General features: G+C 33.2%; 3 protein-coding genes across 4 annotated transcripts; 1 reads left to right on the top strand and 2 right to left on the bottom strand.

The window, feature by feature from the left end:
• The first annotated feature begins 236 nt into the window (after positions 1-236).
• LOC123695861 (dihydropyrimidine dehydrogenase [NADP(+)]) lies at positions 237-13882 on the top strand. Its single transcript, XM_045641806.1, has 22 exons — positions 237-397; positions 1370-1483; positions 1810-1980; positions 2316-2477; positions 3142-3329; positions 4252-4378; positions 4657-4807; positions 5510-5679; positions 5970-6047; positions 6136-6268; positions 6759-6946; positions 7382-7588; positions 8078-8242; positions 8578-8730; positions 8916-9036; positions 9157-9240; positions 9633-9811; positions 10155-10331; positions 10585-10815; positions 12777-12841; positions 13173-13265; positions 13711-13882. The coding sequence occupies exons 1-22, from the start codon at positions 359-361 to the stop codon at positions 13799-13801; spliced, it is 3087 nt and encodes a 1028-aa protein (XP_045497762.1). The 5' UTR covers positions 237-358; the 3' UTR covers positions 13802-13882.
• On the bottom strand, positions 13669-16207 carry LOC123695864 (alpha-(1,3)-fucosyltransferase 10). The gene is made up of 2 exons (XM_045641809.1): positions 16086-16207; positions 13669-15586 (listed from the first exon to the last, which is right to left on the bottom strand). The coding sequence occupies exon 2, from the start codon at positions 15146-15148 to the stop codon at positions 13868-13870; it is 1281 nt and encodes a 426-aa protein (XP_045497765.1). The 5' UTR covers positions 15149-15586; positions 16086-16207; the 3' UTR covers positions 13669-13867.
• LOC123695865 lies at positions 15686-17526 on the bottom strand. Of its 2 annotated transcripts, none has more exons than XM_045641810.1 (3): positions 17413-17526; positions 16929-17002; positions 15686-16062 (listed from the first exon to the last, which is right to left on the bottom strand). In XM_045641810.1, exons 1-3 carry the CDS (start codon positions 17432-17434, stop codon positions 15748-15750), a joined length of 411 nt encoding a protein of 136 aa, XP_045497766.1. In that variant the 5' UTR covers positions 17435-17526; the 3' UTR covers positions 15686-15747. The 2 variants fall into 2 exon arrangements, 1 of the variants encoding a protein (XP_045497766.1); XR_006751998.1 differs by lacking the exon at positions 15686-16062 and adding an exon at positions 16415-16812.
• Between the last annotated feature and the right edge of the window lie 550 nt (positions 17527-18076).

Here is an 18076-nt window from a genome sequence, read left to right as displayed (position 1 = left end):
AAAAATATATAAAATCTAGACTTATTCAATGTAAATAAGACAAATTTTCAATGTATATGTAATATATTTTTATAAATTCAATCTTTTACAAAACCTCGCCCCTTTTACCCAGTGGTAAGTGTAAATTTCACAAGTTTCCGTTCATATCCTAAAAGTAATCTAGATGTACTTTTGTTCGCAACAGCGATAGTACAAAGATAAACACGTTTATAAAATACGTCGATTAAGAACTTGAAATAATGTTTAGTCGTATGTGACGCACTGCCAGTGAGCAGTCCACTACGCCGCGAAATTATCTACGTAAATATATAGCTTTCCGAAATTCATCACTATTTCAAAGACAATAAAGTTCAGTGAAATGGCGAAATTATTGAGCCAAGAGCTGCCGGATATTGAGGTCAGTATTATATGAAAATATAAACAATTTTATCATAAAGTGATCGTCGATTAATGAAACGCAGTACCTAGTGTCAATGGAACGATATACAACTCCAAGGATTTTCGATAACTAGTTTATATTAATAATAATTATTTTAACTTACACAAAGATTTTCTTTATGAAACTTGCGTTTCTTGGTAACTTGTAATTGCTTGATAGGTATGTGAAAGGTAAATCTATAACTAAAACAGTTACAAGTTTATCGATCATGATCAATAATTTATATGAAATGAAGTTTTTAAATTAACAAATATGTATTTACAAGTACACTTTTATAATAACTTGTCCATGTTTTGAACGTAACGCTCATAGTAGAAAGACAATAATAATATTATTATCTTAGAAATTTGTCTTATCTGCTATCTTTATCTTATTATGCTATTATTAGAAAATCCCCTAAAGTATCGAGAACCCATGATTAATAATACTTTATAGTTACTATAACATATAGGTAAATAAGTCAAATTGTACTAATGAGATAATATTCTACACTACACTCTAGTCTCTACGGTGCCTATCCGTCCCTATACAATAAACTATAATAATTAAACAAAGGCAATTTATAACTGTGAACAACTATTGTTCGCAATTCCGTACATGTACAGTACTTTTTAATTGTGTGGTACTTGTAGCAGTAATATGACTTAATAACAAAATTAACCAACAGATGGCATGTATTTATCCATGAAAATAACCCTTTAAATATCTGAATATAGATTACTATCTATGGTACTCCTGTACCATAGTATAAAGATAAAGTACAGTAGTCATGAAATTTAATTTTAAATTAGAGAATCTATCAGTCGTGCCAATAGCACAGAATAATTAATAACTAGTATCTACTTAACAATTGTAAACGACTGCTACATTTAATAAATCTCAATTTACTAAATCAATTATTTTATTCATCAAAACTATCTCCTATTTCAGAATTTACTCAAATTAAATCCCAAGGTCAAGCCATTCAGTAACTTGGTGCCATCAGTAGAGACCAAGAAGAATAAACAGCATTGGAAGCGCAACTCTGACAGAAAATGTACCTCCGTAAGTTAATAATATTTAGATGATTGCCGACTAATTAACTATTCGTATCTTACTCACTTTTCTATCAAATACGATAAGGCCAGTGTACTGTTTTGTGAAGCTTAAGAGGATCAGGAATTTAAAAGTAATAAACACGTTTCTTATCCAAGACATACATATAAAGTAGAACTAAAAATAATCATAATTTATGTAATCGAAAAGCTACACTGACTGCTATCAATCAATTTTTTTTTTCATATGTTTACCTACCGTCATGCTTACCTTTACAATGGGTACCTATATCCAATCTCCAATTAAAATATGTAAACATCATATTATTTTTACAGGCCTGTCCATCGCTTACGAAAAACTTCGACGACATCAAACATACCACGCTCTCTGAAAGAGGCGCGCTCAAGGAGGCAGCGAGATGCCTCAAATGTGCTGATGCCCCTTGCCAGAAGTCCTGTCCCACGCAAATCGATGTCAAGAGCTTTATCACTAGCATCGCTAATCGGGTAAAGATCTAATTATTGTTTACTTAGGACAATTTTTTATTTGTGTTATTTCCAGAATGAATGGATATCAGTATAATTTATGTAAATAGTTAACGGCTTTTATTTAAATTTTATCTACCTTTATCGGAGATTTGCCACATTCATATAGCACAGTGTATCGAAAAATAAAATTAAAAAAATCGATTTAGTGGAGGAATTTGATGCACATTAGAATTTTATTCGAGTTTTTGAAACAATTTAAATTCCCTTTATTATATCTTTATTTTTATATAAAGTATATAAAATATAATATAAAGTATTTTCGCTTCCTACCATACAAATAAAACTTCTTCCAGAACTACTATGGCGCCGCAAAAGCGATTCTCTCTGACAACCCGTTGGGCCTCACATGCGGCATGGTGTGTCCCACTAGCGACCTCTGTGTGGGCGGCTGCAACCTGCACGCGAGCGAGGAGGGGGCCATTAATATAGGGGGACTACAGCATTTCGCTGTTGACGTATGTATACTTCTATATATTGAAATGTTGGTTAAATCATTAATATTTTTTTTAGCTGTAATACAAAACCATCTCGTATGTATATTTTGGAATGCACCACATGCAAAACTGGCAACTTTGTTAAGTTAATAAATATTATACTAAATCCTCCAGATATAAAGATGTAGGTACAGATATAAACACTGCTTGCTGTTGCTGTTCCTGATAATTTGACATATTTTATACAATAACTACTCAATAACTATTTCATAAATCCTACTTAATATTATAAATGCGAAAGTTTGTATGGATGTATGGATGTTTGTTACTCTTTCACGTAAAAACTACTGAACCGATTACAATGAAATTTAGCACACATATAGAGGGTAACTTGAGTTAACACATAGGATAGTTTTTATCCCGGAAATCCCACGGGAACGGGAACTGTGCGGGTTTTCCTTTGCAAACGCGGGCGAAGCCGCGGGCGGAAATCTAGTAAACACATAAATAAACTAATTAGTTTACGACTTGTTTACGACTTGCATTGGTTATTTAGAGATTTTATAATCTTGATCGATTCTAGAACTAAATCTTTCTATAAATTGCTCACAATATCTAAAAAAATATATTATGATAATCACTTGACGGTAGAAGCAATAGCATAAACACCTCACTTATTTCATAGGTATTCATGAAGATGGGTATACCCCAAACTCTAGACCCGAAAACGAAGCCGCTCCCCAAAGGCGGTGACCAGAAGATCGCGCTCGTAGGCGGTGGTCCGGCCAGCATTAGTTGCGCATGCTTCCTGGCTAGACTCGGTTATAAGAACATTACTGTGTATGAAAAGGAGAAATATCTTGGTGGCTTGAGGTAAGAAAGAATATTCATTCTTGTTATTTATTATCAATACTTAAACTTGCTCACAAATATATTATGTGAGATAAAGGAGATAAAACAACAATGACAAATCATAATTATTAAAGTCGTATCGTATTGATATCATTATTTTCTATTTATTGCTTCCTTTTAGGAATTCATCTTAGGATGAACGTTTTGAAACGCACTTTTTGCCAAAAAGACGCGGGTCTGATAACTGATTCCTGTCCATGTTTATCCTTTCCTTTAAAACTATCAAATTCATCAAAATTATGTTTTTTTTTAAATAATTATCTTATTAACAAAGCACACATTACTTGATAATGAATAACAGTTTTAAAATGTATTACAAAACAATAATAAGTATGAATGAGTAATCATAAGTTCATAACATACTAAGTCATAGGTCGTTTTATAATGTAATAGATACTCTCATATTGTGAAGCTGATATAATAACTAATAAGATGTCTATATTATTTTAATGTAACATGCCATAGTTCTGACTTTAATTATGTTGTGTATGCACAATATGTTGTTATGATATCGTTATCGATACTGGAAAGCGTAACTATTGTAAAATAGACCATAGATATACGCCGTAATTAATAATAAATAAATATTTCAGGACAATAAATATTTCTTCAATAAACGGCCAAAAAATGATCCTACTAATATTATTATTATAAATGAAAAAGTAACTCTATGTATATTTTATTCTGTTAGTCTGTATCATAGACGTATAGCTGATCTTTAGGTAAGGATATTTCTTACTACATATTTAAATTCATCCTGAATGCAATACCTAGGTACCTACCTAAAACAAATGCATTTCTATAGGTCTAGTACATATTTATACTTTCCAAATTTTCTAAAAAATGAAACATGGCATATAGCTTTATTTGAAGTATTTTTCAGCTCCTCTGAAATACCGCAGTACCGTTTGCCATATGACGTGGTCCAGTATGAAGTTGATCTCGTCAAGAATTTGGGAGTGAAGTTTGCTACTAATAGATCTCTCTCCACTAAAGATTTAACTGTTGAGGTATGTTAAATGTTAATATAAATTTCGTTTGAAGAACTTCAACCGAATTAATTATTAGAAATCAAGCCACGAAAAAATTACTGTCGGGTGATTTATAATAAGCAGACTTTGTTATTTACTCTTATGCGTAATATGAAAATATGGCGGATTTTAATAAAATACCTCTTAATTAATAGGCTTTTGTATCATCAAGATCTACCTAAAATATTAACAAAATACTTATCGAATACATAGTTTTAATTAGTAACGTGGTAAGAAAAACACCATTATAATTACAGGGTCTCCTAAAAGATGGACATGCGGCTGTATTCTTGGGAATCGGTCTCCCCGAGCCTAAGAGTATTCCGATCTTCAAAAATCTTAATCAAGAAATGGGTTTCTACACCAGCAAGGACTTTCTACCATTGGTAGCGAAAGGAAGTAAAAGAGGTATGTATGTTTTTTACGATAAATTAGCTCACATTTTAATTTTCTGTTTATAAATATGTACCTACTTAATTTGCACAACATCAGAAATACTCAAACGAAAAAAAACTATCATTATGAGAGAACTATACATCGCTATTTTAGTATTAGTTTAATGTGACATATACATAAATTACATACGTACAAAATATGTTAAATAAATGTAACAGCAAGCCGTTACATAATGCTGTGACAATTTAAGTTCCATCCATCTTTACACCTTAGATTTCCAGCAAAAAAAAGTATAACCTATCCCGTTACACGCAGATAACATTTTACTAAAGACTAGCTGTGCCGCGCGGTTTCACCCGCGTGGCTCCGCTCCTGTTGGTCTTAGCGTGATAATATATAGCCTATATTACTCGTGGATAATGTAGCTTTCGAATGGTGAAAGAATTTTTATACTCGGTCCAGTAGTATATGATATTCATTACAATCAATCAAACAAACAAACAAAGTTTTCTTCTTTATAATATAACGGTCACTAATAAAATGTTACCCATTCGCTATTCAATGGATTAGTTATTGCAGCAACCTGTCTTGTTTCTATGATTGACGTTTCATGTGAGCAAGAGCAGGACACAGCTATGGTAGAAAATGGTTAAAATTTATCCATTGTTTAACTTTTTATTAGTAAGGCCGTTAGTGTAGAATCATATTTCACAGGACTATGTTCTTGCAAGTCCTCCCTACCAGAGCTACACGGCAACGTGATAGTGCTTGGAGCTGGGGACACCGCGTTCGATTGCGCGACGTCAGCCCTCCGGTGCGGCGCTAGACGCGTGTATGTCGTGTTTAGGAAGGGATTCACTAATATACGCGCTGTTCCTGAAGAGGTGATATTCCTTATAATATTTATTATTTTTGAAGTGAAACTTCTTTATCGGGGTTGGAAAAAAATTAGTGTAACATTTTGTCCTTACGCGTGACATTTTTCCGTTACGCGCCATCTTTTTCTTATCCCTACCACGCATGATTCGACGTATTTCTGTAAAGTTGCATATAGTAAATTATTTGGTTTCAAATCAGGGAATTAGTGTATTTATACAGATAAAAATAATTTTTTTCGCTATGGTTTAACTCTTGCTAAATAATCTCAATATTATTCAATAATTTATTTTCACAGGTTGATTTGGCAAAAGAAGAAAAATGCGAATTCGTTCCATTCATGTCGCCTCGAGAAGTCATTGTTAAGAATGGAAAGGTAAAAACCTACAGATTGAATTCTTATTTGAAAATTGAATCTGCAATTTATATTCAAACAGTACCTATTTATTTTTTATATTTTACAGATTGCTGCATTAAAAATGTGTCGCGCAGAGCAATTAGACGATGGAGAATGGATAGAAGACGAAGACCAAATCATGCAACTGAAAGCTAACTTCATTATTTCTGCTTTTGGTTCTGGACTGTATGATACAGATGGTGAGTGATATTTGAGCTATATTTAAAACTAGCTGCTCCGCGCGGTTTCACCCCCGTGGCTCCACTCCTGTTGGCCGTAGCGTGATGATATATAGTCTATAGCCTTCCTCGATAAATGAGCTATCTAACACCGAAAGAATTTTTCAAATCGGACCAGTAGTTCCCGAGATTAGTGCGTTCAAACAAACAACTCTTCAGCTTTATAATATTAGTATAGATATAAGTGCAGTTTGGTGTAAGCCAGTTCGCCAGAATAATGAACATCAGTAGAAGTAATATTATAACAAACTTCATCAAAACGCACACAATGTGAAATAGATTCAGAAGATGGTATATTGTAAACAGTAAAAAAAAATTTTATATTTATATTTAACCACGTGTTAGCAGTCATTGAGGATAAAACTATGAGCACTGACTACTAAGGTACCGAATCTTAACGATATCCCTGTGCGATAATTATCCATATTAATACCTTAAAAATATTTTTCAGTGAAAGAAGCGATGTCAGGTGTGAAACTGAACCGTTGGGGATTGCCAGAAATAGACAGTTTGACGATGCAGAGCGTTAGCAACCCGCAAGTATTCGTGGGTGGAGATCTCGCGGGAGTCGCTGAAACTACCGTCGAATCTGTGAACGATGGCAAGACAGCAGCGTGGCACATGCACTGTTATTTACAGGTAAAGAATATGGATTAGGTACTATTAAAATTACCAGAATATTTTTATCCTGTTTCTGTTTCTAGTAATAGGTAGGTACTTACATCGTAAAATTATTCAATGTTTTATTTAGTTACATTTTTATTTATTTGGAATTGTTTGCGTCATCCATTAAGTGCTTTATAGCTTAAACAAGTTTAACTTTACTTAATCACTAGTAACAACCTCACTTATTCGTTTTTCCGTTTACTTCTTTAGCAGAAGCGCCTAAAATTGTCAAAAAATCTTCTTCAATATCAACACTTTTTTTGTATTGCCAATACCTTCCTTGAATAGAATTATGTCAGTCATTGTATCACTCTTCCAGAACATCCTATGAAATAAGCCCCTAAGTCAGTACTCTGCTTTGGAGCATATTTCGCGTCTCGCATTATTTACATATCAAATTCCTTCTAGAACATTCCGCGCACTTCACCAGTCGAGCTGCCCAAGTTCCATACCGCGATAGACGAAGTAGACCTCTCAGTAGAAGTGTGCGGGATTCACTTCGAGAACCCGTTCGGGCTGGCGAGTGCCCCGCCCACCACCAGCTCTGCGATGATCCGCCGCGCCTTCGAGCAAGGCTGGGGATTCGCTGTCACCAAGACATTTGGCTTGGATAAGGTATAGAATAAAGTTGAATTGTAAAGTCACATTTTGTTGAACTGCCCAATATTAATAGAGCGATAGCTGGCCACCACCAGTTCGGCGATTATCCGCCGCGCCTTCGAGCAGGGCTGGGGCTTCGCTGTCACCAAGACTTTTGGCTTGGATAAGGTATGCAAAGTTTTATTGAGTTGTTGAAAATAAACTTCTTTTGTTTGTGAAGTCAAGTTTTATGTTAAAAAACGGTTGATGTTTTTAGATCAGCCGCTTAACTTGCTAGGATAAACAAATGGCTACGTGTAATAAATCAGTATGTAATTAAATTGTCTGTTTTTGAAAGAATAACAAACAACCATGCGCACTAGTTAAGTAAATTGACGCTATTTAATCCTCCGTCTGAGATAAAAAAAAATACAGAACTACAAATAGATACTTATATTATAAAAAGTGATAAAACACGCTTAACTTAATCTTCAGTCATTATAAGTTTTTCTTTATATTCTTCAGGATTTGGTAACCAACGTATCACCACGAATTGTGCGTGGAGCGACTTCTGGCGAGAACTACGGACCTGGTCAAGGATCCTTCTTGAACATCGAGCTGATTTCCGAGAAATGCGAAGCCTACTGGTGCCAGAGTATTCGAGAGTTGAAGAAAGATTTTCCTACTAAAGTGAGTACATATACGTAAGAAAATAGTGCCTACCTGTGCCTAGAGACCCTTCAACTACTTTAATTAGACAACATAATATAAAGGATTGAATTAGTCTTGAAAGTTATTAGAGAAACATTTATGATAACTTAAATCTTTACTAATATTATAAAACTGAAAAGTTTGTTTGTTTGCTTACTTCAACGCGCTAATCTCAGGAACTACGGGCCCATTTATATATCATATACGCTATATATCATAACGATAAGACAAAATAATAAGAACACTGAACAGAGCAATGCGGGTAATACGTCGGTGCGCAGCTACTTTAAACATATTTTTTATACATATTTCAGGTGATAATAGCATCAATAATGTGTTCATTCAACGAAGCCGATTGGACAGAACTCGCAGTCAAGGCAGAAGCGTCTGGCGCAGACGCTTTAGAACTTAATCTGTCGTGTCCGCACGGTATGGGAGAGTCTGGCATGGGTCTGGCTTGCGGACAGGTGAATAATATCATCCTTATAATGACATAATATGTATATAAAACAACAAAGGCATATAGATTGGACTTTAAATAGTTGTAATTCTCAGCATTTGCCGCTTAAATAAAATTTCTAATAATACATTATCCATAATGATGTCAACATTTTGAACTAACTAATAAACTGTTTTGCCAATATTTTTACAGGATCCCAAGCTTGTTAAAGCCATATCACAGTGGGTGCGGAAAGCGATAAAAATTCCATTCTTCGTGAAATTGACACCCAACATAACAGAAATCGTCACAATCGCTACAGCTGCATATGAAGGTAAAACTTAAGACTACCTCATCTATTATTATAGTTCTTTCACTCTTAGAATTGAGATTGAATGTACCTACTTAAGAAATAATAATAAGATTTGAATTTCCAATTATTTTTCATTTATAGGCGGAGCAAGTGGAGTTTCAGCTATCAACACGGTTTCTGGTTTGATGACTGTCAGAGCTGATGCAACACCTTGGCCTGGAGTAGGTAAGAATGCGATATGTATTTACTATTTATTTAACTTGTATTTACCTCCAATTAGGTACCTACCTACTATACCATAACATTATTTGCGTTGATTAGTAATTGGCATAGTTCATTAAAACTCAAAAATTTATTAATACATTATTCCTTTATATAAGCGTTTGTATAGACAGTCCAACATATGTATATATATTTACGAGAATAACATTAGTTTTCTAGATTGAATTAAAATTTAATTATGAATTATATCGCATCGACCCAGTATAATAAATCTTTCGCACTGCAATAAAGGTTGCAATCGGAGGCCCAGCAGTGGGAATATAATGCTGATGATAACTATAAAACCATTATTCACCATATTTCAGGTATAGTAAACATTATTAACCATATTTCAGGTATAGAAAAGCGCACAACATACGGCGGTGTATCCGGCAATGCCACCCGCCCCATGGGTCTGCGAGCGGTCTCCGCGATCGCCAACAAGCTGCCCGGCTTCCCCATACTCGGCATCGGCGGTATTGACTCTGCTGACTCAGCGCTGCAGTTCATTTTGTGTGGCGCACCCGTTGTTCAAGTATGTGATGATCAATATAAATATTTAATTGATGTTTTTAAAAGTGCTTTAATAAAAATTTGTATAAAAAATGAGAACAATTGACTTGGTAAGTAGTATTATATAGTATGTATTTAGGTTCCCCTTAAATCTTCTAAATTTAATAACGATTTGAAAAGTATACTAATAAGTTTATTTTAGTAATTAGTATTGATACAATCGTAATTATATTCATAACTACAACATAATATCTTTATTTAATATTTACCATACAGAAATTAATATAGGTTTATAGCTGTATGTATTTATTTCCGAATTATTAAAGTGACAACTATAAGTGGTGATAATCTTTTTCATTTTACAGATATGCAGTGCAGTACAAAATCAAGATTTCACGGTGGTTGAAGACTACATAACTGGTCTAAAGGCTCTTCTTTATTTGAGGTCTAAAGGTCTAGATGGATGGATTGGCCAGTCCCCACCCACATTCAAGCACCAGAAAGGAAAGCCAGTACAAACTTTATACGACGAAAATGGCAAGGTACTAATTTATGTTATTTTATAGTCCATCTCCAAACTTCACTTTTAAAAAATCCTAGCTTTTTACCTTTGTTACCTAGTTTGTAACCTAAAGATAAACTCGTTGTCATTCTAAAGCATTATCCGTTCCCATATAATTGATAAAATAAAGGTTATTTTTAAGAGTTGTAAACAATATTATTTTAAGAAGGAACAAGACAAATTTACAATTCGTTGAAAAAGCTAAAACTAACATTTTACATTTTCTTTTACAGGTGCTCGCCCATTTCGGACCCTACAATCAAAAGCGGGAAGAACTACTTCACGCCATCCGTGAAAAATCAGACTTACTAGATGGTAATACGGTTCAATATCCGTTGGCAAATGGAACTAACGGTGTCATAGAAGTGCCTAAAATTAAAGATGTTTTGGGCTTGGCACTTCCACGCATTGGTGCTTATAAACAATTGGACAATACGAAACAAGTTGTAGCTCTTATTGATGATGTAAGTACGACTAATTAATTTGTAAGCGAGGATGTTTTTCATTTTGTATCTCTATATTTTATTGTTAAGGGTGCTTTTTCACCAATAATTTACGAGGATGTGTAGCGAGGAATGTGTTTGTAAATAGCCAATATTATCGCTTCAAACTTTAAACTAAATGAAGCAATATGATTGGTTCTTTTTAAAAAAATGAGTGAGAGATTTAAACGGAACAGAGACATACATAGGTCTTGCCTATTTTGGTAGGGTTGTCACAAATTAAACAAAACATTTTTTCATTAGGTATTTTTATTTTCTAGTAATAAAAAACTTACTCTAATAATAATTATAGAAAGTGTATGCATTTCCAAAAAAGTACTTACCTTTATAAGCATGTAACATAATACTTAATTGTCATAAAATACTATACCATAGCACAGATTCTGCATATTATAGTTTAGGAATATGGCGCTTTGTGATCGAAGTAGCATTAATTATAATAGATATACATATTTAAAGATTATGGAATTACATACAGACCCAATAAATAAGTTTAACATGCACCGCTTCTCGGCAGTCGAGTAAAAAGTAATAATTTATCAAATATTCAATATTTATCCTATTCTAATCTTTGGGATTAACGTCATTGATTCGTGCTGTGGATGGTCAAGCTGAGCAAATTGCTTGCGCACTTACTTTGTGGCGGCGCATCATCATAGCACATCTTACTCGCACCGCTTCCACGTCTTATACTAAGCTATGTAGCTTATAGTCGAGCCAATTTAATAGGCAACATTTGACGTCTATCAATTTTATCTTCGAAGAGAGGTAACCTGCTTAAAAACATCGATTAAAGTGAATTAATCGATACGGATTTGAAACATTTGTCAATCGAATTTACTAATTTATGATGATTTTTATTCACAAGTAATCAATGCATTCGATTCTAGATGTCAGATTTCGATTTTTAGAGTAACATCTCTGGTATTTAAAAAGAAAAAAGGTTTAATGACACAAAATTGTAGCGACGTCAGTTCTTCAAGTCAGAAATTTTTCATTATGTTTAGAATGGTTTATCAGTAAAATGAAATCTTAAAATTACTTCTATCGGTCATTATTATTATAAATATGTAATCGTAATTGAAAAAAGTTAAGCAAATGTGCCGATCCAACAAAACGAAATATCATGTTATTCTATGTCGTCGTTACTAGGTTACGTTTTTGAATTTAGTTGAACTGTCAAATGTTGCCTATTAAAATGGCTCTACTATAGTATAAGTGCATAGTTTCACAGCATAGCTATTACATTTTCGCAGCATAGCTGCATAGCACATTTCTGGTAGAAAGCATCCTTAATCTATACTAATATTATAAGCTGAAGTGTTTGTTTGTTTGTTTGAACGCACTAATCTCGGGAACTACTGGTCCGAATTAAAAATTAATTCGGTGTTAGATAGCCCATTTATGGAGGAAGGTTATTAGGCTATATTTCATCACGCTACGGGCAACAGGAGTGGAGCCACGAGGGTGAAACCGCGCGGAGCGGCTAGTACATAATAAAATACCGCGTTTTTACATTTAACATTGTCAACTGCGTTTTTTTTTTAAATCTAGCCGTGTATAGGACAAGCAATGACAAACGCCCAGTGGTCACGCACACCTGTGTCGTGTGCTTGTAGTAGTGCAACTGATTTGCGCGGTTGTATGAAGCTTTGCCTCTGTTCCGTGATCACAGAATACTTAATAGGAGCTAACGCTATCGTAATACTAGTTTCTACTTAAGTAGTATCAGTATCAAGATTTACATTCTATATTTATGTACGAGCTATGATATTACTTACTATTTAGTATTTACCTATTTAATAATTGGAATATTATTTTGTCATTAGACAGGACAAATTCTATAAATGTGATTGTTAATTATCTAAAACTAAACATTACACCTAGGGTTATCAAAGTTCTAATACGCTTTTTTTTTTCAGGACATGTGCATCAACTGCGGAAAATGCTACATGGCTTGCGCAGATTCAGGATATCAGGCAATCGAGTAAGTTTCGTAAAATACATCATTGTTGTTTCCTTATTATTTTTTGTATCGTAAGGTAGGTACTTATTTAGTAAATAATATTTAGTATTTACCTATTTTTTTTGCTTATCTATATTAATAGAAGAATTAGTAAGATATCGTATAGTTCAAAAACAGGCCCTGGATTTTATTTTCGACTTTTTTACTACGAAACTGTGCCAATTATAATTATAGATCTCTCCTAAAGATAGGCTTTAAGTACTTATAACTAACAATAGTTTGAAACGAAAAGCGCAAGAAAGCGCGAAATACAAGAAATAAATTATGATTATAGAGTTATTTCTCTCCTCAGCTTTGACCCAGAAACGCACATCCCACATGTAACAGATGACTGTACAGGTTGTACACTGTGCCTATCAGTATGCCCCATCATAGACTGCATTTCGTAAGTAACATTTGAAATTTTAGTTAACCAGAAAAAGAAACTCTTCTTTCGTTAGCTTGATTGGCTACAACTGTTGGTCCAATTAAGTATTTTAAACATATAATTAAGTAAAAAAGCTGTAAGTATCTTTTTGGCGTCGTGATTTTTTTTCTATGTTGTCGATATGTGAATAGTGTTAGTATCTACTTCGTCGTAATGTGTGATAACTAATAACTGATAAGTTAAACTTATTTATCAAATTCTACAAGCGTTTGTCGTAAATTGTCAAAAAAACTTAAAACATGTACTTTGAATTTGCCAGCATAGTGTTATGTTAACTTAAAAGCTAGATATCACTCTTAGTTTATAGTAAATGTTTTTTACCTTTAGGTGAACTTTTAAGTATACATATAGAGACAGAAAATACATATTTACGATAAATTTATTAAACGTTTACTTTTCACAGAATGGTGCCAAAGAAAATCCCGCACATAATCAAGAGAGGTACCGAGTATCAAGTCCATCCTGTATCTCCGCTCGACGCAGTTTGTCAATAAGAACATAAAACATGTACAATATAAAAATATATTAGCAAACAATACAAAAATTCTCTTTAAATTCGTTTAAACGCTACCTAATACTCTTTTTTCGATTTCCTTGGCTCTCCTTCCCGCTTTTTCCCAAGAAAACACCCAATTATTGTAAGGATTAACACTTAATGTCAAAGCAGATATAGGTTTTGGGCAGTGGTAATGCCATTTATTTACGACACTTTCCGTAATTACCCCCGCTCTTAGGTCGTAAATCTTTTGACATATAAAGCACTCGAAATTCACAACTATATGTAGTGCATCTGTTTGATATGGTCTAAATTTCAATTCCTTTTTTAATTTTAGATTCGTAATAAGTCCCTTCGTTTTATGCTCTAAGTGTTCTTCATACAGGTTGTCATCTTCCAATAATTTCCTTATGTAGTCACCCATTAATTCAGGTGTGGGATGATCTTCTAATAAAATAGCAGACTTTCTATTCGGTAACCAGTCTCGTATGCTCGGCGAACCGAAATAAATAGGAACCGTACCAATTTTAATTGCGCGCCAAAATTTTTCGGTAACATAATCATCACAAACACCATTTTCTAATGCCAATACAAACTTGTATTTGGCAACAAAGTTCAGGAAGTCGTCATCATTGAGGTGTTCAAGATAATCTCGTTTGAACTGAGAGGGCATTTCTATATTCTGAAGGCATGAGCCATATGAATCTATCTGTATGTGTTTCATTAATTCTTGAACATATACATCTCTCTCTGATGCTGTTTCACAATCTGTTTGCAAGTACATGATAGGAGCATTGTCAGTATAGTTAGCTTTTTCATTGGTGGGTACAAAATATTTCGTACTTGTTATATCGTCAATAGAGTCCAAAAATTGCAAAGGGTATGGCACATCACTATATCTACTGAATGTAGAGGAATAATTAAAAATCCTCAATGCCTCTTCATGTGATAATTCCTCCACATTTCTTGGAGATTCTTCATGATAAAGCCCCCAAATAACTTTCTGTGGTTGCCTAGGTAATGGAAGATTGTCAAACTTTATGTTGCTCGCATAAAATAGATATGCATCAATATTTTGTTTAATTAATTTGTGATCACTGAAGATATTACATTTAATATCACCTGGACATTCCCGTAGATCTTCTGTTCCTGGGAAACCGTCAGTCCACCACATTATTACAGGATAATCATTATCTTTAATTTCCTCTATGTCACCATCATTGTTTTTCAATACCAAATAAACAAGCAATATACTCAAAACTAAAATAACCCATAGAAATTCGGACAGGGCCAATTTTAAAACCCTTCTCAGTACTTTCAAAATGTACTTCACAAAAAAGTTCATTGTAGTTTTAAGTTTTTCAACATGTCATCAAGTTGCTACTAAATTTAAATGACTATTTATCAGTCTAACAGCATGTCAACATCCTTTTATTATCAGTTATTAATAGAATTTACAAAATTGTCCATATTACAAAGTCAACCCTCGTTCTGAGTACATATAATATGCATCCATGGTAAAAGCAATAATTAAATCGACATAGAATAATCCATAGATTGCTCCAACAATTTTTCCCACTAAGAAAAGGTTTATAAATGCTACAATTGTGAGTATCAGCTCTATTATAACATAGTAAAACTCCGCCTCATACTGAACTTGGTCAACAACATATAGCACCATAATTTGTAAGGAGATCATGAGAGTTGGAGCGGCGACCAAGCAGTGACATACATCCACAGGCTCCACAATGTGGGGTATTATATTGAGGAGGAGGGCCACTACCTAAAAGTAAGATATACTTGCTTGTAACATTCCATGCAACAATCTTATAGTACTTAAAAGTAAGAGAATAATATAAGAGGAATATTGTTTTAAAATATGTTAAGTATGGAAATACAATAATACGAGTTGTATTAAAAATTAAATTTATTACGAAAATCATATCAAAATATTGAACAGCCGCGTTCTTTGACAACATAATACTGATCTATACAAAGTGCTATCAAAAGGTGGCAGTAAAATAAACCGTACAGTGCGCCAGATGGTTCGTTTTGTAGAAGTACTACAACAAATGCGGCAATGTTAAGGGCAATTTGTATAGTCAGATATAACTGTTCGGCTAAGTCGTGCACTTGGTCCACTAAGTAAAGCACGATGAACATAACAGATATGATGAGGGTTGGGGCGACAGCCAGGCAGTGCATGATACCAGCATCACTCAAGACAAATGGTATTATCATGAGGATTAAAGATATAACCTAGAAGTAAACACGATACTTACATTTCGTATTTACGGTGGGTGGACATTTATTTAAAATAATCATCATGTGTTGATTGTATAATATATCACGTAAATTAGATCTTATTTGAAAATTTACAAAAGAGCTCTCTATAAACAAAAAATATTAATTATTTAAATATTAAATATTTATTCACGAAGTGTTATTGACTGTGGTTATTGTATATTGGGTTATTGATTGTCAAATTTCAATTTGTCAAAATTCTGAATGTCAAAAAACGACTTATAAAAGAGAGAAGGAGCATGTTCCGTTTTACGATCTTGGGACAATGTTTAAAATGTTCTTTAAAAATAATTAAAACCAATTATAATTACAATTTTATTTTGATAGTTATAAGTTCAAGATATTTACAATAAAGGTTTATATCAATTACAATTATGCACAACTAAAAGTACATCCCCTTTCATTCGCAATGAGATAAAGATCCAGTGATAATGCGGTCAAAAGTGCAAAATAAAATATTCCGTATATTAACCATAACCATACTCTTACCAGATTTAATAAAAAGCATTGTATAAATGCTCCAAATGTAAACAGTATTTGAAAAAACAAATACATTTTTTCCATAAAAAGGGGTACTTTTTTTCGGAAATATAATATTATAAATAAAAATGATATGACTAATGTAGGTCCTGTTGATATGCAGTACATATGACCTTGCGGCTTTGGAATAACCATTGGTAATAATGTTATTACAAGGGATATTACCTATAAAAAATATATTATTCTGTTGTACAACCACCAAATAAGAATCAGGCGGCAAAGAATTGCCAATTAAAATTATAATTATTATTAATAATAAAATACGTTTCTGGGATACTTACAAATTCCACAAGTTTCATAATAAATATATTATATCTTATTAGTTCACTCCATTTTTTGTCTACAGGCACAGAATCTGGAAAATCATATAAAATTTTACTATAGGAATCTATTCAAAACAAAAAGTTTATATCCATACTATAGTATTAGTAGTATTATAAATGCGAAAGTAACTCTGTCTGTTTGTCTGTTACTCAATCACGCCTAAACTACTGAACCAATTTGCATGAAAATTTGTATGGAGATATTTTGATACCCGAGAAAGGACATAGGCTACCTTTTATTGCGAAATATGTACCACGGGCGAAGCCAATAGTTATAAATATGAACAAAACTAACGTATTATGTATATTAATAATAACGTTACATGAACAGGGAAAATATCTGACTCAAAGGGAAATAAACAATTTATGGATATTATTCGATGCAAAAATCATTACATTCTAGCTATTAGGTACGGCTCCAAACAATTATTTAAATAATTACCATTTATTATCATATCAGACATTTTGCTTACTGTAGTCCAAACACCCTAGTTTAATGTCGATTCTGTATATTAAATAAATTGTTGCATTTTTAAAGATTCGATAGATTAATGACGGTAAACGATATTTAATATCAAAACAAAAATATCGGATTAACATTCAAAGAGACATTTATGTTTGACGTACAATAGGTAATCAAAAAAATAAATTATAATTGGCCGATTTATTTACTATAATATATATCGTATATATCACAAATATACATAATAATCTATATAATTTTTTTATTCGTACCTATATAATATTATAGTTTACTATAAAATATTTATATGTATACTGTGTATGTATAATATATAGGGGAGGAAAAAAAGCGAGTAATTTCTTTTTCTTCTTATTTTGAGCTATTGCATAGCTTCTATCGCGGGCCATGAGCGCGGGGACTGAATCCAGAAATTCCGTAACGAAAAACCCACGAAAAACCTCACGCTCCCCACTTGCTCCCCACTCCGACGGGCGGAGGTGTGGCTTGAAGGCATAGCTGATAGCATGCATTATGGCTTATGCAATAGCTTTACCGCGGCAGTCCCCGAATGCCACACGTCTTTTTTAATGACTCGAAATGGTACTCGAAGGCCTAAAAATAAATCTCGTTAATAATTTTATCT

This window comes from Colias croceus, chromosome 11, assembly GCF_905220415.1.
Source record: "Colias croceus chromosome 11, ilColCroc2.1".
NCBI lineage: Eukaryota > Metazoa > Arthropoda > Insecta > Lepidoptera > Pieridae > Colias > Colias croceus.
Note: the sequence above shows the minus strand (reverse complement) of the source record. Positions and strands in the feature narration are given on the sequence as shown.